Source organism: Etheostoma cragini, chromosome 23 (genome assembly GCF_013103735.1).
Source record: "Etheostoma cragini isolate CJK2018 chromosome 23, CSU_Ecrag_1.0, whole genome shotgun sequence".
Lineage (NCBI taxonomy): Eukaryota > Metazoa > Chordata > Actinopteri > Perciformes > Percidae > Etheostoma > Etheostoma cragini.
Window position 1 is genome coordinate 13,392,265 of NC_048429.1, and position 22,195 is coordinate 13,414,459.

Sequence of the window (22,195 nt, forward strand, 5' to 3'; positions counted from 1 at the left end):
CTGGGTTTACAGTAAGGCCGTCAAGTTTATGGAAGAGTAGAGGATTTTTGTTCATGGTTTTGTATTTAAAAATTAAAATGTGTTCATCTAATTTCATGATGTATTGCCATCGAAACTAGAACGATAGCGACATGTTATGTTACAGCCTCTCTAGTGTAATCGTTTTCTATTTTGTGAAATATTTTCACTCAAAGTGAAACTATACAGATATGCTGGGTTATATAGCAAAATAGTAGTAGTGGTAGTACTCTTTTAATTAGTTTCTTTATTCATTGTATTTTTTTCTCCACAGGTTTTTGTATTCTTAATTCATCCATGTTTTTTCAGATAACTTGACGATCCTTATTTCCGCCCTACGCTTTTGTAGCGGCTTTTTTCATTGGTCGCGTCCCCCGATGTTCCAAGGCGATTGGTTGCCTGATGAACGTTACAAAGTAATGTTGTAGATTATAACCTAAAGTCAAATACACTAACGATACTTCTGACATTTTCAGGGTTTTTGTTTTTGACAAAAGTATTTTTATACAGTATTTGTTCATCCAGGAAAATATTTAGTTGGAAGTGATTAAATGACTATGAATATTAATCACTTAAGTGGCGCGTGAAACGACAGTGGATGTTCCTCGCGCATCTCTACACATCTAGTTGCAACAGCTTTAGTTAGTAAACGTTAGCTAACTAGCTAGATAACTACCAGTGCGACGTTACTCTGAATTTTTACTCTTACTTTAGTTTAGCTTAGTTGTTTTCACATTTACTGTACGTTTTTATTGCTTCTTTGATAAAGACAGGCGTTGACAATGAATTGGGTTGGAGGTTCAAGGTAAGACAGGAGGGGCGGCATGTTAATATCTGACGTGCTAATGTTAACGTGATAAACGTTAGCTAAGCTCGGTGACGTTAACGTTGTAACGGCTCTCATTGCAGGAACAGGTTTGTGGTGAAGAATGATGCAAAAAAGCAGAGGGTGAGAGAGCAAAATAACATGTCCACGACTTTACGAGACAAAAGCTATAACGTTAGTCTTTTTTGATATGCCACGTCAAATGTCCTGGTGTTGCTCTTTTTTTTCCCAGGAGTTTTTTGAAAAGAGAAAAATGCAACAGAAGTTGAAAAACTTGGGAATAGCTCTGCCAGCATCCCCTCGAGGCACTAGTTCTGGTAGTATGGACCTGATGACGTTGTTTATCGTCAACCAGATTGCTGCTAAGAAAGTGAATAGAGGTAATAAGTAACAACTAACGTTTGTAACTGCAGACATAACATAAGACAACGGTGTTACCGAGAAATGTAACTGAAAGGGACAACATGACATCAGTTCAGGAGAACAAGAGAGATTTAGCTGGCCCTCCTTGTAAACTACGGTCTTAATCTCAAACTAATTAAAAAAATATAATATTCAGGATGTTTTATGGTGAGATATCTGACTCAGAAGGTGCAGTACATGCAAATAAAGTATTTTCCAAATTGTAAAACATTAAATAACACTATCTGGCAATTGTGGTTAATACACATTAGGTCTGTCCACCAGTGCCTATGTTCATCAGTCCTTCGGGCGAATTATGTAAGTGAACAATGTCTGTGTTTCAGATCCTCCGAAAGTGGCAGTTCTTAGCAGCCCTAAATTATCCAAGCATAAGAGAAATGAGTCCCTGGTACTCCCAATGAGCCCCTGCTCTCCATCCCAGCTGTGCCTTGTTGAGAGCCAGCCTCAGTTCAGGTAGAGCTGGAGTGTGGTTTGGCTGATGTGTGGTTTGTATCGTCACATTGGATTTTGTCAGCATCACTCAGGTCTACCACTACAGAATCAAACTAACTACACATTTGTATCACAGATACTGACTCTATAACATTGTATTTAAGTACTGAGTCCAACCTCTGGCCTATGAATTCATGGTTCAATTGTTTTTTTCTTTTTGACTATATAAAATCACTAGTTTGCAGCCCAAATATGAATATATACATTTTCCCAAAACAGTACCAACAATAACTGTGCATATTCTGTGTTGTCTAGTGTTCAAGGAACTAGAAATAGAAAGCATGTCATTCCCCAAGGCTTCAAGTGTCGGCAGGTTAGTCCCTTTCCTGCTAGTCACATTGCACTTTAAGCATTTCTTATCTTATGAAATGGAGGGGCACAGTGTTGGAATGGGTTCGCATTGTCACCCGCACAGAAAGGTCCCTTTAGTTAGCATGTTTTCCCTGTGTTGGTGCATGTTTTCTCGGCTTCATCCTTAAAGGACCTGAGGTTACAGATAATGGATTGAGTGGTCTTAGTGAAATTACCTGTATGTGCACACGTGTTTGGGCCCTCTAGCTGAAGAGTCACTTACTTTTCTGTCCTCCAGCTGTCACCAGTGCTGGAGTCAGCTTTCTCAGACAACAGTGCATCGGACTACCTGCCACCCATAACCGACCCCCTCAGCCCTTTTTCCTCCAGCACATCTGCTTCCTCAGGCCAAGGTGGTGTTTAGTATTTTATAGAACACACTTATGAATTGACATATACTACACAATGGTAACTGTACATTTTATAAAATCCGTCAATTTAGGGCAACGGGTCTCCGCAGGAATGTTCCCCCTGCAGAGAAGCCAGACGCAGCCACAGCTACCCCCCCACTACACCTTAGGGCTGGATCAGACCAAGGTAGTGAAAAGACTTCTTTTTTTTAAAGGGATACTACACATGACAACTGTTATAGTTACATTTGTTACACAGGCATGGGAACATTCAACTTCACTTGAATCTTCAGTGACCTTAGACTCTGCTAGACTGGTTCTCACTGTGTGTAGAATGTGCAAACGCAAAATGTTAGACCCATCATGTAACAGGCAATCACACTTGTCAGTCCGCTTTGAGGTGGGAAAGTCTCGTACATCCAACCGTAAAACAACCCTCTATTGCTGCAAAAAAAGGAAACAAGCACTGAACTACCCAGAAGTTTGTGTTACAGCTGACTGTTTCCTGCAACATCTCTTTTCTTTCGCCGTGAATTAAAACTGCTTTCAAGTGAGTCGGAAATGTCAAGACCTATAAAACGATCTGATGGAAACAATAATTATGAAATATTAACCATACTTGTGCTACATTGGGGGTGTTAAAGAACACAATAGGACGTTACACAAATTAGCCTGATACGTGGGAATGACTAGTAGAACCCAAATGCAGACAGTACTCAGAGCCAGGAGAATAAATTATAAGGTTTATTAGAATGTACTCAAGTGTGCAAAGTCCAGTTTTTCAGGCTGCAGATCCAAAGTAATTCTAGGAAGAGCGGGACGGAGCAGGCTGGATCCAGGGAATGGGATTTCTGGTCTTAAGGGAGTCCAATAAGGGTCCTTGGCACAATTGATGGCTGGAGTCAGGTCCAAACTGCATTCTGATGACACAAGAAACAGGATTAGAGGTTGAAAAACATAGAGCACAGCACTAACTAGCAAACGTTGTCTGGACCAAAACTAATGGTGAAAGTTTTGTCTACGCTCTGACCCTGAGTGGAAGAGGTTGATTGTAGCTGATGAGAAGCAGCTGGACACCTGACTCCTGCATTTAGACAAACACAGAGAGAGAGAGAGAGAGAGAGAGTGAGAGTACAGAACACTGCTACACAGAGGCAGCAGCCCTGACAGGGCCATTAGGTAACACTCCCACACCGCTGTAAAACTCTGCTGCAGATCACATACTTAATAAATAAGTCGTAAGGGGACAACAGTACAGATCTTATCTGTGAATAACTGCCTTATACAAACAAAACGTCTCCATGTCTTTCAAGTAATATTAGATTAGTTTTTGGTCACTGACAACTAGCATTTTACCTGGGAGCTAACTATGAGCTCCTATGAAGGTTTGGGCATTAAAATGTGACAGCGTCTTCCCAAATATGATGCTTTAACATCCAATCGGATTTTACGTTTGCTAGTTTCAGCCTTTTTCCCAACCCAGAGGTATGACAGACTGCATCCCCTGGTCCTGTGGATCCAACCCAGGCCTCTACCAACTGGAGACACCCACAGCAGCCCAAGTCCTGTTCAGAAGTCCAGGGCCAGAGTGAGAACAACGCTAGAATGTGATGGATTATGTTCTCTCTGCCATTTTGTAAGAACTCAAAACATATGTGTGTTATCACAGGAACACAGAGGCCCACAGGGACCGAGCAAGACATGAGGTCACCTTCTGTCTCAACCAACCCGAGGACAAGGATCCTGTGTTGGACTTCACTCTTAACCAATCAGAAGCTGAGCAGCAGTTTGACGGGGATGTCTTTAGGGGCTTCAGTACTGAAGAATGTGAAAGAGAAGGTAAAGACAACTTGAAACCTTTTGCATTAACCACAGTGACTTTCTTGTTGAGGTTAACATCAGATTTGATTTTTCAGCTTGTCATTTTGAAAGAGGAACCTCAAAGATATATCTCAAAGATGAAACACCAGCACCACAGTAGGTGTTTACACATGGAATATAATAAAAACACTTGGATCATCATGGATTTGGAATATGATTAGTTTTTTACGTTGTTGCTTTTTCCTCCCTGTCAGAACTGTCCCTGACCCGCAGTGCATGGAAGTGGAGGGCAGCAAACACGTACATGTGAGTGTGTAAAGTTAGCCTTTTACTGCCACCAGGTGGTAGAGTTTGTAACTGCCATGGAAACCAACATTGATTTAAAAAAAGAAAGAAAATCTGATAGACTTTTAAGACAATTTAACCTGAATCATCCAGAGCTGATGTATAGAGCTTCTAAAAGTATTTGTCAATTCATCCTGATAGAGGTATATATGAGGGGACCATGCACTTTGTATGTGGGAAGTTGCAGTTTTACATGTTAATTCTGTTTTATTCACAGCTCTCCAAATTCACTGACATACACTTTTGTAAGTTTCTTAAGCATCTCCAATTAAGCTTCCCATTTATTGTGCATATGCCCGAGAAAAGATAATACATTGAATAGATGTTTTTTTCCCACTCCCGCAGCATGTCTCGAACACAACAATGGTCCAATGAATGACTGCGAATACTCACCAAGTTACTCTTGTAGTGGAGGTTACCTCAGTTCAGACTCAAATGATGTAAGTGACTGCTGAATTTAAAAACACACATACACACACACACAAGTGCATTACTAGCAGACAAACACTCCTCCAATCAACCCCTGCCAGCAATAGGAATCATTTGTTTCTAAATTTCACAACACCACCCGTCACTAACCACTGCTCTCTTCAGCAGTATCTGTTGTGTCTCACTTTTCTAAACTGTATTTTAGGACGAAGAATGCTGTCAGCCATGTCTCCAGGCCACCTGTTCATACATGGATCAAGCCTGTTGTGCAGTTAGCCTGAACCCAAATCAGGGGACACAACACACGCATGGGAATCCAAAACAAAGGCACACCAAGCCCAGGTCTCCCACAAAGCTCTTGAAACCCATAATGAACTTCAGAGACAATCAGAAAGTTATGGAGAACGTATCATTTCAAGTTAAAGCCCTAGAAAGTAATAGCCAACAGCTGGGAGACAACACAGCTCATCATGTCTCTCCTCAAACTCAGAGCTCAGAGCTGTGCAAATGCAACAGAACACCCAATGAAACTCGAGATGCTGGAACTCAAACTGTCGACAACCCCACAGCTGAGACATGTCACGCCGCGACTCAGTGCAGCTTTGCTGCAGACGGCGCAACCGAAGCCACCGGGTGCCGATCACCTGTTGATGTGTCAGTACAGCATCCAGCCACAGGGGGGCACACCGATACTGCTGCCGAGCCAAGTACACACGCTCCTTTATCAGGCAAGGCCAGGAGTGGAGAGAAGCACACGCCCAAGGACCCACGGACCAAGAAGAAATCCACGGCTGGTTTCCCATCAGGCAGCAGCAATATGAACAAATGCCCTGCCAACAACAGCGATGGCAGAGTGATCCTACAGAGACGCAGAAACACCATTCTAGATGCTCCGAGCATGACTGATGTCAGAGGTGAAAGTAATAGATTGCAAAATCCCACTGGCAGACACAGAAATAAACATGGGTATTTTGTTAAATATGGATGTTTTCTGCTCGTTTCTGATTTAGGTAAGGAGAATAGAGAGGGCAGTGACGTGAGAGAGCAACAGGAAAATGGCCGTCTGGTGAAAGATCTCTCAAATGAAGTGAGGGAGGAGGTCACATCTGTCACAAGGGGTAAGAGACTCCGAAGAGGGCGAGACACGGGAAAATAGCTGACACTTTGCTCCTGCTCAAACAGAGGAAGAAAGCAAGGTAGATAAATGAAGCAACAGGAGGAAAAAAAACATGCCTGTTCTGTGCATGTTTAAAAAAAAATCAAAAGCATTATTTAACAGTTTGTTTTAAGCAAATAAACCACGTCAATCGCTCAATGTGTTTGTTACAAGTGTTACAAAAGAGACGCAATGAAATAAAGCTCCAAAGCATTACTCTGATTCATAAGTTTATTTCTTTCCCCGTATACACATTCTAGTGTTAAGATTTCAAGAAGATATTTTTTTTATAGAATATAAACTCTAGCAAAACATATACAGCTTGAACAATAATCAAATAACTATACAGCACTTTTTTTTTATTGGTATTTTTTGTGGTTCCTCGTAAACTGTAGAAACCGACATAGGAAAGACTTGCAACCATTTCACCAGCAGTACACATTAAATGTCCCCGCCGTGGCGGCAGAGGACAGTGTTAACACAACTGGATGTCAGCAGCTGAAACAATCCCGCTAAATATTTGGTCAACACAAGATTACACAATCTGTGTTATGGAGCTTCATCTGTGTGCGTTTTAACTGTAATAATACTTTCAGTACAAAACTAGTTTGTGTGTGTTTTTTTAAGATATCTTGGACCAGATGAAAATCCCATTTGGAATTATAGTCAGCCATCTTTCTCCACCTTTAAACTGTAAGCCATTTTATTAGTCTTGTCATTTATGAAAACAATATGGCACTAATTCCTGTCATACTGATTAATTGTTTTCATAAGCATCCATATGTAAACGTGACACCTTGACAATACCAAACAATACTTCATTCAACTTGACTGTCACTGAAAATGTCAATACATTTTGCGATGGTATTTGATAAACAGCTTCTTTTTATTTAAAAGTTTATTAAAGAGGTTTTATTTCTTATTAATTCATGATAGGTGAGAACCCATGTGTCAGAAAGGATGGACTGTCCTTGTCCTTCACCTGTTCACTGGTGTGTCATTACACGACGTTACGCCATAGTCTACTTTCAAACAGATTTTTGCTACACAGAAATCAATGTGTATTTGACTAACAAGGTGTAACCTCACACAATTTTACAATTTGTTACAAAACAACATTGGCAAATTACAGTAAAGCCTACTCCTCGGCTGTTGACACGAGAACCACATAGATATCCTCTGCTATTTGTACATAAGGCTATGAAGGAAGACCAAAATCAAATACATGAAATGAAAGTAAAAAAATAAAATCCCATCACAGGTGAAAAGCAAATATGTACATGTCAAATAAAGAAAAAGCTACGTTGACTTAATATACAGTAAAACATCCACTTCAGGGATTTGTAATGAAAAACGGCCATAATGGACCTTCACAACACACAGGCACTAATATGATCATGTTTAGGCTAGAATGAAATACTCCAAATACAAGTTTCAATCATAAAACCACAGTTTTAGGAAGTTTACATTACACGTTCAATACCCAGGTTTAGAACATGGGGTCATTTTATAGGTTTTGACAACCTAGTAACAGAGTGACATGAGGATGTACTCGCCATAGTATAATCTAATGCTAAAAAACGCTAGTTTTAGAATTAGAGTTGCAGGCCTGACACTTAAAAACAACAACGTAGACTATGCTAAAGCAATTAGTACTTTGTGGCAACAAACGGGCGTGGCACTAAATTCTGGGCCCCGTAGAAAGGCATTCTCTAAGGGCCCCTCCCCACATCCATTCATTCTAGCAACTTCTGGGTACTCAGCCCCCCGCCCCCCAGTCCAGCTCTCCTGACAAGAAATATTTAAAGAATACATTAATAAATATATAAACTATAGCAACACAACTTGTATTCCTTTCGGTGCTACTAGATTGGTGAGGGGTTTTGTTTAGGCACGAACTGACAATACATAAACAATAAATACTGTACATCTCTGGTGTTTGCTTTTCATAAAAAGACATCAGCACCAAAAAACTACGACTGACATTAGTGTGCTATGCTACAAGCTTAAACAACATGTAACTGAGATGTGTTTCATATAGAAAGGCATAATGGTACTAGAGATCGACAAGAAGTCCCAACTGCTCTCATGTCAACAAAGGTTTTGTGGACGCACAAACCTGGTTTCAAAGACCATCTCTACTGTATCTTTAAATCCTCTTTAAATTGAGACATATTCTGGCACAATGCTGTAGGACGGCTGGATCATTTGACTTTTTATACTGTAGTACAACACTGTAAATAAATCGTAAAATATATTTAGTCAACAAATGTACAAAATATTAGGAACATATTACTGATACTGAGCTGGGGCCTCGCTGGACTTCATCAGAGAGGAAATGCCCCTTGTATTTTGTGCATGCAATGTGTGTTTCCTGTCTAAGTGCTCATGAAAAACACAACATCTGTTATGTGTGGCAAAGGCAATGTTTTAGCCTTTTGTAATTGTGATATTTGTGGTGCATGGTTGAAGATTCAGCTGTCTCCTAAAGCAGGTTTGACTCCAGATTTGGCATCAGTTCACCCTAAATTCAGAGAATAGGCTGTCATGTCCCGGAATTGTTGTTGATTTTGGATTCCTGAATTGGAAGTGACTTATGATACAAGTAAACTGGGATTCTGGACCTCATAGGGAGGGTCACCAGTGGCTCCTCTGCTCACACACACACACACACACACACACACACACACACACACACACACACACACACACACACACACACACAAAGATATCACATGACACTGCATGTTTCAGTAACGAAAAACTCTCTAGTCCACGTCAGATGCGTCGTTGTCTGATAGATGGTAGTTTGAACCTTTGACTCGGATGTATTCGACTTGCCGTCCCTCGTCCGAATCAGAGGCGCCGCAGGAACAGAGCTGGTTTTCGAACAGCGCTTCTATCTCCTCCAGACGCCGGGCTTTGGTCTCCGGCAGGCAGCCATAGATGAAAAAGAAACCCAGCAAAGCCATGCTGGAGTAGAGGAAGAAAGCTCCTGGGAAGGCGAAACAAAAGAACACTGTCACCAAGGACCGCCACCCACAAACACACAGCCTCCCCGTCGGAGAGCTTTTTATAAGCAGGTTTGTTCTCATTCATCTACAGAAAAAGGAAACACGGGGGGATCAACTAATAATGGGTGTTGACTGCCCACAAACTCTTAAGGAGATAGAGTGAGTGAGTGTGTGTGTAACATTACTCTGTCAAGATGGCATTATACACACACCAAGAAACAAGTTTTAACACAGAGACACGGTGACAGAAGTTTAATGAGATTTCCTGACGATTGCAATCTCTATTTCCTCTTTGTCGCAGCAGATTGATACTTTGAAATGAGTGTGCATGGAAGTGTGCATTATGCTAATTACCATTTCTAGGGCAAAGTCATGTTTTCTTTTTTTTTTTTCTTCAGCTTTGACACAGTTGTTTTGTTCTCGCCGAACGATTCTTATAAACCGGATGAATGGATGAACAACTCAAATGAATCATTAACCCGCGGCATCTCAGGATGCCTCCACAGCCGCCGCCGATGGATCGACAGCCAGCTCCACCAAAGGTCACTTCCTTCCTGTCTGAGGAGATACCTGCTGTTGAGTCCCACTGACTGAAGACGTATGAAATAAGAAAGGTTGGAAACACATCGGGGTGTCAATCAGCTGCTACCTCCTTGCTGGTTTTGACATAAGGTCAGGATATATGTTAGGCATGTTACACAGGATCTGCTGAGACGTTTGCGTAAAGATTAAAGATTGAGATCATTGGATGAGGACTAGTCTGCATCGACGACGTTTCACTTCCGGGATTGTTCAGGCGCCGCCAGAAATTCTGGATGTCTGTAACCTTCTTCTTTCTTTGTGTTGGCATTTTAAACTCCGGGGGATTTATGAGGACTATGGCTGACTGCTCCTCAGATCTCTGCAGGGTAAATCCAGACATCTAGCTAGACTTCCTGTCCAATCAGAGTTTTCTGTTGCATGACTAAAACAACCTTTGAACGTGGACCGGGGCTCCGTCTGGCGCTTAGCGCCGGCCAAGACTATGACTGGTTTAAAGCAGTGGTTCTCAAACCTTTATTCAATAATGCACCCCCATTAAAACATTTTTCAGCCATGTACCCCCTGAACAGCACAAAACATTTTTGCTATTAAAAGAAGCGGCCAAAATGGGTTTTCTCAGGAGGGGGGCTGGCGTCTCCCTTAGAGATAGGGTGAGAAGCTCAGTCATCCGACCGGAGCTCAGAGTAGAGCCGCTGCTCCTTCGCGTCGAAAGGAGCCAGTTGAGGTGGTTCGGGCATCTGGTAAGCATGCCTCCTCGGCGCCTCCCTAGGGAGGTGTTCCAGGCACGTCCAGCTGGGAGGAGGCCTCGGGGAAGACCCAGGACTAGGTGGAGAGATTATATCTCCAACCTGGCCTGGGTACGCCTCGGGATCCCCCAGTCGGAGCTGGTTGATGTGGCTCGGGAAAGGGAAGTTTGGGGTCCCCTGCTGGAGCTGCTGCCCCCGCGACCCGATACCGGATAAGCGGATGAAGATGGATGGAAAGAAAAATGCTATATAAAGAGGTACAACGCCAAGCCTGTGTAGGCTTAGCAACAACTTTGTAATTTAAAAACACTTAAATGCCTGCTTACATTTCAAATGTTTTGCATCCAACACTAGATTCATTTGTTTTTATAGTATAATTATTTTAGGAATCATGAAAAGATTGAATGTCCTCCCTGCATTACAGCCAAGTACTCTAACAGCTACTAGAACCCCCATTTGAGAAACAGTGGTAAAGAAATGCCAATAAACCAGAGCACGTTTTCCTCCCATCCTGGAATACTGTGTGGACTAGCCAGACCCTCGGGTCTGGCTATGTGAGACTAGATGAGGACTGACGGCATTCATGGCTGGTAGTAAGGTTCCTGACAGGACTGATGTCTGGATTTAAAAAAGAAAAAGACAAGCAGGATAGAGTTTCCCTACTTTGTCTCCCTCTCCTTCCACAAAAAGAACAAATAAAAGCTCTAAAAGGTAATCGGCCGTTCTAAACTCGGCGGCCCAGGAACTGACCGTAGTAGGTGAAGTACTGAGCCAGGTGGAGGAAGGTGAGAGACACCAGCACGTTGAAGGTCCAGTTGACTCCGGCTGCGCAGGCGTTCCCGGTGCTCCTCGCCCACAGAGGGTAGATCTCTGAGTTGATGGTCCACGGCATTGGACCCATCCCTGAGACGGAGAGACCAGAGGTAAGCCTCGTGGGACTACTTTATGAGAGGATGGAGACGACTTCAAGCCGGAGGTAAAGTACGTCATAGGACAGCTTTGTGTGATTGTGTGTGGTGATTAAAAAGAAAGAACCCCTAGATCTAAGATAGAACTAAACAGCAGAAAAGATTAATCAATTAACCGATTAGTTAATGTACAATAAAATGAATTGGCAACAATTTTGATAATTGATTAATCGGTTTGAAAGATTTCTCTGATTCCACCTTCTTAACCCTTGTGTCGTCTTCCCGTCCAAATTGATTGAATTGAAAATCAACACTTTTGTTGACGCGTCTTATCAACGGTTTTAACTTTTTCTTACGTTTTTGTCCCTTTTTCAACACTTTTGATGCTTTTTTTTTAAAGTTTGTCACTTTTTTTATGCTTTCAACATTGTTAATAGTGTTCAGTTTTACAGTTATTTTTGGAATTTATGGTCAATAAACCTCATTTATAGAAAATTATACCTAATGTAAGAGTTAGAAAAGCAGAAATTAGGAACTATTTAGACTAAAATTAAAGGAATGTATGTTGATGGATAACCACAGACTGCAATAAGTCAACTTTTACTCAATAATATTTATTAATAATAAACCACTTCAATTTGTTTTTCAAACGCTATAAATTTGAATAAGACTAAATTAATGAAAGTAGAGATTTGTACTTGCCAAAGAGCGTTGTGTGGAATCAATAATGTAATTTTGTAACATGTAATTACAATTGGGTAGTTAAAAATAACTTTGATATAGGAAAACGGGTCAATTTGACCAGAGGATAACATGAGGGTTAAAAGTGAATATTTTCTAGTCACTTCACTCCTCTGTGACAGCAAACTGAACATCTTTGCGTTGTGGACAAATCCATCTGAGGACATTATCTTGGGCTTAGGGAAACACTGATCCACAACTTTACAGACCAAACAACTTATCAATTAAACAAGAAAAAATTTGAAAAAATGGTTAGTTGCAGCCCTAAATTTAACATAGCAATGTTAAGTACATCTATTTCCAAGGACTATAAATAGTGTCACAGCATGGCTGAAGGATAAAAGTGCCAGTGCCATGACATGTGTACCTGGAGCGAAGGCTGCCAGGTAGCAGACCAGACCCAGTAGAACCAGCCAGGAGTAGGAGGTGGGACAGTAGTTGTAGGCCCAGTAGGTCTCAGCTCTCATCCGGCTGGAGTTGGAGCATCTGGGAGAGGGTTGGGCACACCCATTGGCTTTTGTTAATCCCTCCTGACACTGGATCTCAAAGTGTAAAAACTAAATACAGACTTGCTGCTACATCTACTGTGTGTCTGCTACATCCTAACACATGCACAGACTCGCGCAGCTTCCTGTGACTCACCTGCCCCATGCTGCTTGCTCGGTGGAGGCCTTATTGACTGGTACACAGGAGGAGGCGAGGAGCGCTGAGCTGTTCTCACGGTAACAGAAGCCGCATCCAGGGTCCAGCATGCATGGCTCACACAGCCTGCAAGCCAAACAAGCAGACACATTAGCTGTAATGTCCCTGAACACAATCAATCATCCTGCATGGGGTTAGCTCTTGAAGTAACATTCCTTTACTTAAAAAAAAAGAAGAAAAAATTAAAAGTAGAGCATTGATTTGCCTTTCAACTCTGAAAAATACACAAATACTTCTACAACAAAATGGGACTATAACAGATAACAGCATTACCCCCCCCCCCCTCCTAATTGAGACTCTAATTGAGACTCTAATTGACTCTAACCCAAACGAAGGTAATGTATGAACTGTTCCCCACATGCAGGAAGCAATAAATTAAAATTAAGAGCAAAATACAAACAAATGTTGCATTCACCATTAGAACATCGTTATCCCGTCATACGTCACTGTTTGTGCCATAGTCTTTTATCTGGTAAGCAGTCCACATTTAAGAGGCTTTTTCCACAAGGGAACATTGCCATTCCATCAGGTTTGTTGTTGTTGTTGTTGTTGTTGTTGTTGTTGTTGTGATCCTGATGGGAGTGCATGAAATGTGTGTTGTGTTTATTCTTGCCGGCTGCAGCCTCCCTGTGCACAGGGCACCTTGCTCTAATTTCACACTGAGGTCAACTAGACCAAAATAAAACTGGGGATTAGGTCCCGAGGGAAGCACGAGTAAACAGAGAAGGAAAATGAGGAGCATAGCTTCACATTCAAATCATGCAGTTGAAAATGTGTAAAATGTGGGTCTTTTGATAAAGATAATACATTATGTCATGTATTAGCAAAGCTTAATATATAGTAAGTAATAGGGGGGTGCAAAAAAAAAACGAATCACGTTTGTATCGCAGTTCAACAGATTCCAAATCGATTCATAGAATTCCAAAAATCAATTCCGAATTTTTACTTATTTTGTAATTTGTTTTGTTGTTTTCGTTTTGTAATGACGTGTATACTATCACATTAGAAAAGTTACTACATATCAATATGGAATCGTGACATTTTCCGAATCGTACACCTAAGTATATACTAGCTCTACACTATAAAACAGAACAATGCTTCTTCTTTACTCTCACGTCTTCTACAGCTACATGGGCCCTGACCGGTGAAGACTTTTGGATTTGGACTTTGGATTTAGCCTCGACATTTAGTACAACATCACGTATGTATCCATCAATTGACTGTTTGGGATCCCTTGTAGCACCTAATAATGAAATACTTTCCTGAAAATTGACTAATGCCTGAAAATTGAATAAATTTACCTTTTACCTGGTGTCATAAGATCCAATAATGTAGTAATAATAATATAATAAAAATAATATAATACCTTTCAGGTGGGTCATTTTTCCCCCAAACTGACGGATGATGTCATATTGTAAAAAACGTGTCCTTTTTTCCCCCTGAAATGTAAAGCGTGCAACGTTTTTCGATTCCAATTGGTCGATTACAGCGTGGCCAAAGACATATTGTTTCATAAGAAATACTCAAAGAATTTTGAGAGGACAAACGATATCCCTGTACACTCTGTCTGTGTTGGGCAAGAATGGAAATGTCTGACACACAGTAACTAACTACCCTTAAAGGAAAGGAGCGGGAGAGGCCTGTGGTTGCTCTGGGGCTCCTACGATGCTGCCGTGGTCAGCCAGGGGACGTGTGGGCTCGTACGGAGTAAAGTGAACTCAATGAAGCCACTACAGTGTGGTGAAAGCACTCATCTCTTCAAATGACCTCTGTGTTAGTGTGTGTTATAGTCTGGGGGTGCTGGGCGGCGAGTCCATTAGGCGTTGTTTGTTGTTATGATGAAAGGCCGTCGTTACATGTGAGTTTCATTTTGTGTCCGTGTAAGTGAGAGTAAATTTGGGACCAAGATGCATCTGATGTGTAGTTTCTGTGTGTGTGTGTGTGTGTGTGTGTGTGTGTGTGTGTGTGTTCGCACACCCTAATGGCAAATTGTACTGTAGCGGATTCAGTCTTAAGGTTTGGGAGATGATAAAAATCATATACACCAACATTTACAGTTTGAACCTAGTAAAGTACCTGGGAAAACTTGCAATAGCTTCACCACAGATATCATTTTTGAATAATTTTAAGCTCTCGTCCACTGAGTGGGCTCTCCTCACTCTGGACTGATTTTCTGACACTGGAAAGAATTGAGTGCTTTAACAAAGGGCAAAAGGGCTCCACGGTGAATAGCTGTCCTGCTATAACTCTCGGTTTTTATCTATACCTGTGCATAATGTGACAAAATGTGAATAATCGAATCTAATATCAGCCTTAGTGAAGAGGGGAATAAAACATGTTGTCCTTTACAGCTTTGAGATGGCAAGTACCAGAGGGAGTAATTCCACGGCTTAAACCATGGACTGTTAATAAATATACAGTCTATGGCTTAAACCAATCAAGTTTGGGTCCTGAGAAAGTTTTTAGTTGGATTGTAACATCAGAATATGGGCTGAATCTTGTTGTTTGCTTGTGGTTTGTTAAAGATAGATGATAAGTGTTGTTTGTTTCATTGCAGAGGAGCCAGCTTCATAAGCCAGTTTTCCAGCAGCAGTGGTTCCATTGTAGCTTAATGAATGCTACTTGGAACCAAGGTGAACTCTGGGTATGTACTCACTGGTATTTGGAGCAGGTAGAGTTGGCCATTGATGGGTCTAGCGGGTGGAAGGTGACAGGAGGACTGTGCTGGGCAGACATCAGAAAACCGATGGCCAGCAGACTCAAACTCAAACATGTGCCTGTCGGGGAAATGATACACATAGCACGCGAGAATCTGTGGACATCTCTGTGTGATGTGGACATTTGGGAGTGACGTACCTATGATACTGGCCAAGGTGAGCTTCCTGCGCCCCACTCTCTCCACCAGCCACACTCCCAGCAGGGTAAACAGGAAGTTGGTGAGGGTGGTGAGTCCAGCCAGCCAGATCGCCAGCCGGTCGTCCCGCACTCCTGACATCTGCAGGATGGTGGCGCTGTAGTACCTGTGGGACACAAAGATATAGAAAAATGATGAGTTACAACAATGTGTCCAATTTAATAGTGGAGATCTGTCCCTTTTTTATACCAGAGTAGCTCAATTAAAAACGTTTTTAATTAGGAGTTTTTGGACTTTCTTTCCTGTCAGTTATGATAACACTGTACTTATCTAAGTTAATGCTGAGATGTGGGAAAATGGTAACTAAATCCAATGGAGGCAGCAATTAAGCTAGCCCGATTATTTAAAAGGAGTAGTTCTACTACTACTACTACTTTTGGAAAATAACACTTATTCACTCTCCTGGCAAGAGTTAAATGAGAAGAGTTGGCTTGGTTCTGTTCAAACCAGCACCTGCAAAACCCATTCATATCTTGTTTGTACAAATTTGTACAAAAAGTACAAATTTGTACAAAAAGCAAAAGAGATGCTTTTTTGCTGTTTCCCTGTGCTTCCAGTCTTTATGCTAAGCTAAGCTAACTGGCTGCAGCTTCACATACAGACATGAGAGTGGTGTTGATCTTCTCATGAAACTTACAGCCAACAATCCCCCCCCCACCACAAAAAAAGAGTATTTCCCAAAATAAAATGTTGACTAATATGTATCTTTGCAATAATAATACACGTTCAAAACAAAAAATATGACATATTTCAAGTCAACAAACCAATTGTAACCTCTCTTCTTGAGAGCCAAACACTTATCAACCAATCACAGCCTCTCTACGTTGAGTACCAGCCACTCATCGACAGTTAGCAGTCTGCTATAAATAGTCTCTCTCCCCCCACCAGCCACTTCCAATCGCTCCACCTCGCTCTCTCACTCTGTTCTCATGCAGTGTAATTATACTTGCACTGGCACCATGTGTCTCCACGTAGGCAGATTATTTCCAATCATCATCAACACGGCTCTAAACAGGCGGCGGTCAACAATGCAAGACACCTGCATGGGCTCCATTTCCCACTTCAATTATGATATCGTGTAACTACGACAGAGGGACAAAACATGGACACAAGTACACATGATGGCCGCTCAAACACATACACCTGCAAGGCCTCTATTTAGGGTGTCGTTTTGGAAATCATGTGCTGGAAGCACCGAGTGAAGCAGTCGAGAAATGCAAATACAAAGAAGGTGATACTCGTTTTAAAGAAAAAAAGTCTTCCCGTATTGTCTGCCTCTCTGCGTCTCCCCAGGCAACTCCAAATTAGCATTCTGCTTTTCATCTCTGCAAAAGAATTGTTATCCCTCTCTTGGTCTCTCTCTTCCTCAAAACAAAGACATTCAACAGAGTAATTAGCATTATAACGCTTTAATTTTCTGCCATGGTATCCTGTCAGACAGGGCGCGAACAGAAAAAGAGATGCTGGGAAATTCTGGTTTTAAAAGCTTGACGTTTTGGCACGTGACAACAGTTAGACCGCCTCATTATCCATCTGCAAACTCACAAACGCATGGAAACGCACAGAAGAAGTGAGTTGATTTTGGAGCAGCAGCTGGAGTAAACAAACTATTTCTGTTCCCAGCAGTGCGACTTGCTGTGCTCCATCTTCAGCCCTGCATCTGTTTGATTATCGCAGAGTCGCACACACACACACAGACACAGACACACACACACACACATACACAGTTCTGACTTCAACTACTTTGAATAACAGCTTGCAGAAACAAAGTGATCATTTTTTTGTGAACACTGTGAAGTGCATCTTGTGTTAAAAGCCTCTCAGACAGTGTGTTAAAGTCCCCCAACAGACACTCAAGGGCTGAACTTGACCCCTGTCTATTTCCTGAAAAAAGATGCAATTATCCATCCAGCATCCTTGTATACTCTTGAGTCCTCCTGTGAAGTCAAGCGTTTAGTTGTTAGTCTAGGGCGAGACGTCTGAATTGCTGTTACCAGGACAAAATAAAGCCCTGACAAAAATGCTGTGTAATTTCTGCTTGTGCTAATTCCTTGTGTCACCTCGCAGATCTGCAGCGAGCTCCGGGTTTGTTAATGAGCGTGCTCTTTTTTTGTTGTTGTTGCTCGTCATCTTACAGCGTTGAGGGTAAATACTGTTGGAAACTTTGGTTCACAAGCGCAATCCACGAAGAGGTGCTGCTGCTGACTAGCCTCCTCGATATTCTTTCCTAGATGAGAATGCATCATTATAATGGGACCACACAGAACATTGTGGGCTTAGGATTTATTTTTGGCATATTGTTAGAATTCTTTGAAATGGCTTTTCATTTTTTTCTGAGAGTCCGTTTTGTGTTTTCCTGCTTAAACGATGCACTTTAATGACTTGTGTCTTTGTGAAATGCGTTTAATTATGGTAGCATAAACTGGCAAAAAAAAAAAAAAATGAAGCTACTTGTGTCTTTGAATGTTTGGGTATTTTTCTCCTAGTTGTAGTTTGCAGTGCTGCGAGCCTGAATGGGACAGGTTTAAGCGACTCTAATAGAAAGTGACACCTCTCAGTCTGAAACACCCACCACCTGTCAACTAATAACACACATTACAAAGTGATGGGAAACCCTCCCAGGCACTCACCCACCTGAATGAAACAGACCTCAAAATGTTACTTTTTTATTTTTCCTTTTGATCTTCTAAGACGTAAAGCACTCTTTCACAATATAAAAACAACTTAATGTGTAGAACAACTGTAATTGGCAAGGTCATTATACAGTAACAGTGTGTTAACAATGGAAATGGCTTTAATAAGAGAATGTCTGAGGGGCTTAGAGGTGAGTCAGGACTGTATTTGGTCCAATTACCTGGACCTCTGGGAGCCTGCCGAGATTTCAGAAAGTGCACTGAGAGAATGAGAATGGAAAAATGCTGCAATTAGGCAGCCATTCAGTGCCTTTAAACTGGGAGGATTAACTGACGGGTTGTCAGTGGCATGGTCCCCTACTACATCCATGGTGATGCTGGTTGATTTCATTCTGACAAATCAATGATTTCAGCAATTAGTTTTTTTTTACTGTAGTTGAAGTATGTTAATTAGTGCGTTCAGTTGATGTCGTGTTCGGTTGGAAGAAAAATCGACAGAATCAAAGCCACCCAAAAGAATCAAACTGTTGCCTACAGGTCTGGTCAAACCAGGACCCGAAATGGTAACAACTTATAATACATTTATTCCAGTGAAATAGTTGCGATTAGAAGTTCAGAGGATCTACTCGGAGAGGTGAAATTAATCTGTGCTCTGGAAGTGTGTGGGGGGGGGGGGGGGGGGGGGGGGGGGGGGGGGGGGGGGGGGGGGGGGGGGGGGGAGTCTGACATAGAGGAAGCTGTTGTAGCATTTCAGCTGTGTTGCACCATTAACCTTTCCCTAGGCCTAAGCATCGAGGCAATTCTTTCTAAAATATATTCATATAAAGCTCTATTTTTGGCGTTGTTTGATGACAATTCCATAAAACATCTTTCAGCATATTGAAATTCAAGAATTCAGTTTTTAATTCAGCTTCAAGATGTTTTTCAAACTACAAGGTGTTAAGCAGAAAACTCCTTTAACCCGCATGTTGTCCTCGGTTCAAATCAGACCCAGAAATATCAAATGACTTTGGAAAAAAACATCAAAAATAAGCAACCACAACATTGGAAAAAGTGACAAAAATTTTAGAAAAGGCGATAACTTTTTTTCATGGTTGACGGGAAGACAACACAAGGGTTAAGGAATAACTTAGTTTGTAGTGTGTAGGTTATGTGCATAACGAAGCGATTGTGTAGCCAAGAGAGAGGAAATAGATAGAGAGACCATGTGTGTGTGTGTGTGTGTGTGTGTGTGTGTGTGTGTGTGTGTGTTTGTGTGTGTGTGTGAGAGACGATGAGTAGGAAGTTAGCACAAACATTATAGCGGTTAATGTAGCAGTGTAGTGTGTGTACAGTTCCGGCTGTTGGAGGCTGAGCAGCCTTAAGGCTAAAGCCCAGCTTCTACCCAGCGGCGGTGAGCACTGTCAACTAGACTGTCTGCTGTGTGCTGCTGCCGTCCTTTTTCCATAAAGAACTGGATGCATTTTATTGAACAGTATGCACTTCACCAAATGGACCGCTGATGCACTTTACTTGATAGACTGCTGATGCCTTGAAATACTTGTCGCTTTGAGTGTTTTTATTCTAAATTTAACCCTCATCACTTTTAGCCTAATGAATTACTGCCTCTGCCATTTGCTGGTCCTGGTCCCTGTCTAACATTTTGAATGACAATACACTTGAATTGAATTGAATTAAGGCTATTCGTCATTGAATAAGTGCCCCGGAGTGAGCGACAACTGACACGCTCACTTAAGGTGGACTGACCTTTAAGGTGGACTAGCTTTTCTCATTTTAGTTACAAACCGCTTCCCCCAACTTTTGCTAAGACAATACTTTTGCTAACAGGTTCGCTAATTGACCGATGGCAAACTCGATAGCTGGAAGCGCTTATTATCCCTCTTCAAATCGACCTTTTTTTGAAATGTAATGGTTGAAAATGATGAACATAACATCACGGGGACGTAAACAGAACAGTAGACAGAAAAAAGACTAGTGAGTTAACAGTAAGCTAGCCAGTCCCAAACTTGCCCTGTGAGTAGTCACCAGGTCACCCAGTGTCTGGCCCCACCAATTTCCCATTGACGAACACAGGTCACTTTTTACTTTGACCCCTGCATAGGTTATTAACCTTCCACATTTTATACTTTATATGTGAAACTGCGCTAAATAAGAGCAGCTATTACAAGCCATTTACCGTTGGGGGGAGTTAGCTTTTAACCCTAGTTCGCCTTCATTACACACGGCTAATAATGACATGTTCAAAGACCCGAACCACAGTCCTGGTAATGATCCATGATTATCAGATTGTATCGTAGTCATTTTAGTTTGATTAGACCTCCACAGGGTACGGATAAAACACATACAGCAGAGAGATTGAGGGGGATGAGATGTCATCTTTCTCTGTCCCATAATTACGCAGAGACACACAGCCATGCACAAACACACTGTCTTTTACATAACATGCCCTGCGGAGCGTCGGTGCAAAGCAAACACAAGAAGGTGTGATCTGGCACTGACCTCGGTCTGAAAATGGAAACATGGATACACACTCCTGTCACGCTGCCATTCCAAACCTCTCATTCAACACAATAAAAGAAGAGTGATGACAAAGACGTCAGCCAGGGAGAAAGGCAGACGCAGCGGGAAAGAGACAACAGAGAGAAACACCTGAAGGCAAGAGAGACTGAGACAGCGGTAGCTGTAGGGAGCAAATGGGTGAAGAGAGTGTCAGGTGGAAGAGTAAATACACATTTCACAGGAACGGCTGTATGTATTTAGTTCTTGTATCACATGCCACCAACCTGTGAAGTAGTCATTTACACTTATCACCAGATAAAAAGGAATAAATCAAATCGCTGAAACCAGACTGTCAGTGTCTGTGTGTGTGTGTGTGTGTTATGCTTCCACTGAGAACTGAAATACAGGGTTAGGCATTGGAGATACAGCAGACAAGTAAAACAGAGTGAATACAGGCCCACTTGCTGTTTCCTATTCAGCTAATTTAAATAGATAACAGACATGTTTTCGCCTGACTTCATCTCCCTCTTGCACACGATTGCTTACTGCACTTCTTAGTCCATTTCATTTCACATGACATGGTTGACATTTACTGACACACTGAATCCGTCTTGGAGGCTGCTGACTCTTGGGAGGCTTTTCTTCTTTCTTTTTTTCAACACAGACTTTACATTTCTGCAAACCAATACAAAGCATTTTGAAGACTCAGCATAGTAAATACTTGTAGGTTGTGGCTCGTTTTGTTTATGGCAAAATGGAAGAAAAAAAAACAAAGGGGAAAGCTCTATTGTCGTCACTTCTCATTCTGCAATGTTGTAAAATATTATGATGCAACACAAATAAGCTTTTACTTCTGCCCACGAGACACTATGTAGAACTTCCATGGTCTACAAGTTCATTTCCATCCACCTGATTTTAAACTCCTACTATTTACATAACAGTAGTGGATGGAAACGCACAGTGGTATGAAATGTAATATATGTGTAGATAGGTAAGATTCACATAGTCTTGGCCATTGTGTTCATTTAAAACCAAAAAAAGAATGTCTTGATGTGAAATGTGTGTTAATGGGCTAATATAATAGATTATTCCACTTCTCTCTGTTCCTTCAAAGGACAGCACTGTCTATATCATTTAAAATTCATCAGTGGTGCAAATATATGCATTACAAAGTTCACTGAAGTCCATCTCTTCACATCTGCAAGTGAATCCGAGGATCGCTTGATACTGAAATGAAGGGATTTTGGTTCAAAATGTTGTTGTCATACACGCTGATGTGACTAA

The 22,195-nt window shown here is 41.6% G+C and overlaps 2 protein-coding genes across 6 annotated transcripts in view; one reads left to right on the forward strand and one right to left on the reverse strand.

Moving 5' to 3' along the window:
- Window positions 1-545: 545 nt before the first annotated feature.
- On the forward strand, window positions 546-7,433 carry LOC117938963. 4 transcript variants are annotated; one of them, XM_034863960.1, is made up of 16 exons: window positions 546-823; window positions 928-967; window positions 1,077-1,224; window positions 1,591-1,720; window positions 2,015-2,072; window positions 2,349-2,462; window positions 2,543-2,647; window positions 3,921-4,048; window positions 4,130-4,299; window positions 4,377-4,437; window positions 4,536-4,587; window positions 4,844-4,871; window positions 4,972-5,066; window positions 5,261-5,680; window positions 5,759-5,969; window positions 6,066-7,433. In XM_034863960.1, exons 1-16 carry the CDS (start codon window positions 801-803, stop codon window positions 6,209-6,211), a joined length of 1,929 nt encoding a protein of 642 aa, XP_034719851.1. In that variant the 5' UTR covers window positions 546-800; the 3' UTR covers window positions 6,212-7,433. The 4 variants fall into 4 exon arrangements, with proteins under 4 accessions (XP_034719851.1, XP_034719850.1, XP_034719852.1 ...); XM_034863959.1 differs by having other exon boundaries at window positions 547-823; window positions 5,261-5,969; XM_034863961.1 differs by lacking the exon at window positions 1,077-1,224 and having other exon boundaries at window positions 548-823; window positions 928-933; window positions 5,261-5,969.
- Window positions 6,574-22,195, reverse strand: part of LOC117938964 (proton myo-inositol cotransporter-like) — a 64,029-nt gene continuing 48,407 nt past the window's right edge. For both annotated transcript variants that reach the window (XM_034863964.1, XM_034863963.1), the window contains 6 exons: window positions 15,722-15,885; window positions 15,522-15,642; window positions 12,806-12,931; window positions 12,531-12,649; window positions 11,265-11,417; window positions 6,574-9,206 (listed from right to left, as the gene is read on the reverse strand). In XM_034863964.1, coding sequence (XP_034719855.1) covers window positions 8,980-9,206; window positions 11,265-11,417; window positions 12,531-12,649; window positions 12,806-12,931; window positions 15,522-15,642; window positions 15,722-15,885 — 910 coding nt within the window. In that variant the 3' untranslated portion in view covers window positions 6,574-8,979. The remainder of the gene's footprint in view (window positions 9,207-11,264; window positions 11,418-12,530; window positions 12,650-12,805; window positions 12,932-15,521; window positions 15,643-15,721; window positions 15,886-22,195) is intronic.

What these genes read in the sequence shown, in the direction of transcription:
- LOC117938963 (XM_034863959.1), top strand. Translation starts at nt 801, where the DNA reads ATGAATTGGGTTGGAGGTTCAAG. An exon ending in AATTGGGTTGGAGGTTCAAG is followed by an intron (nt 824 to 927) that starts GTAAGACAGGAG and finishes CTCTCATTGCAG; the next exon opens with GAACAGGTTTGTGGTGAAGA. An exon ending in ATGATGCAAAAAAGCAGAGG is followed by an intron (nt 968 to 1,076) that starts GTGAGAGAGCAA and finishes TTTTTTTCCCAG; the next exon opens with GAGTTTTTTGAAAAGAGAAA.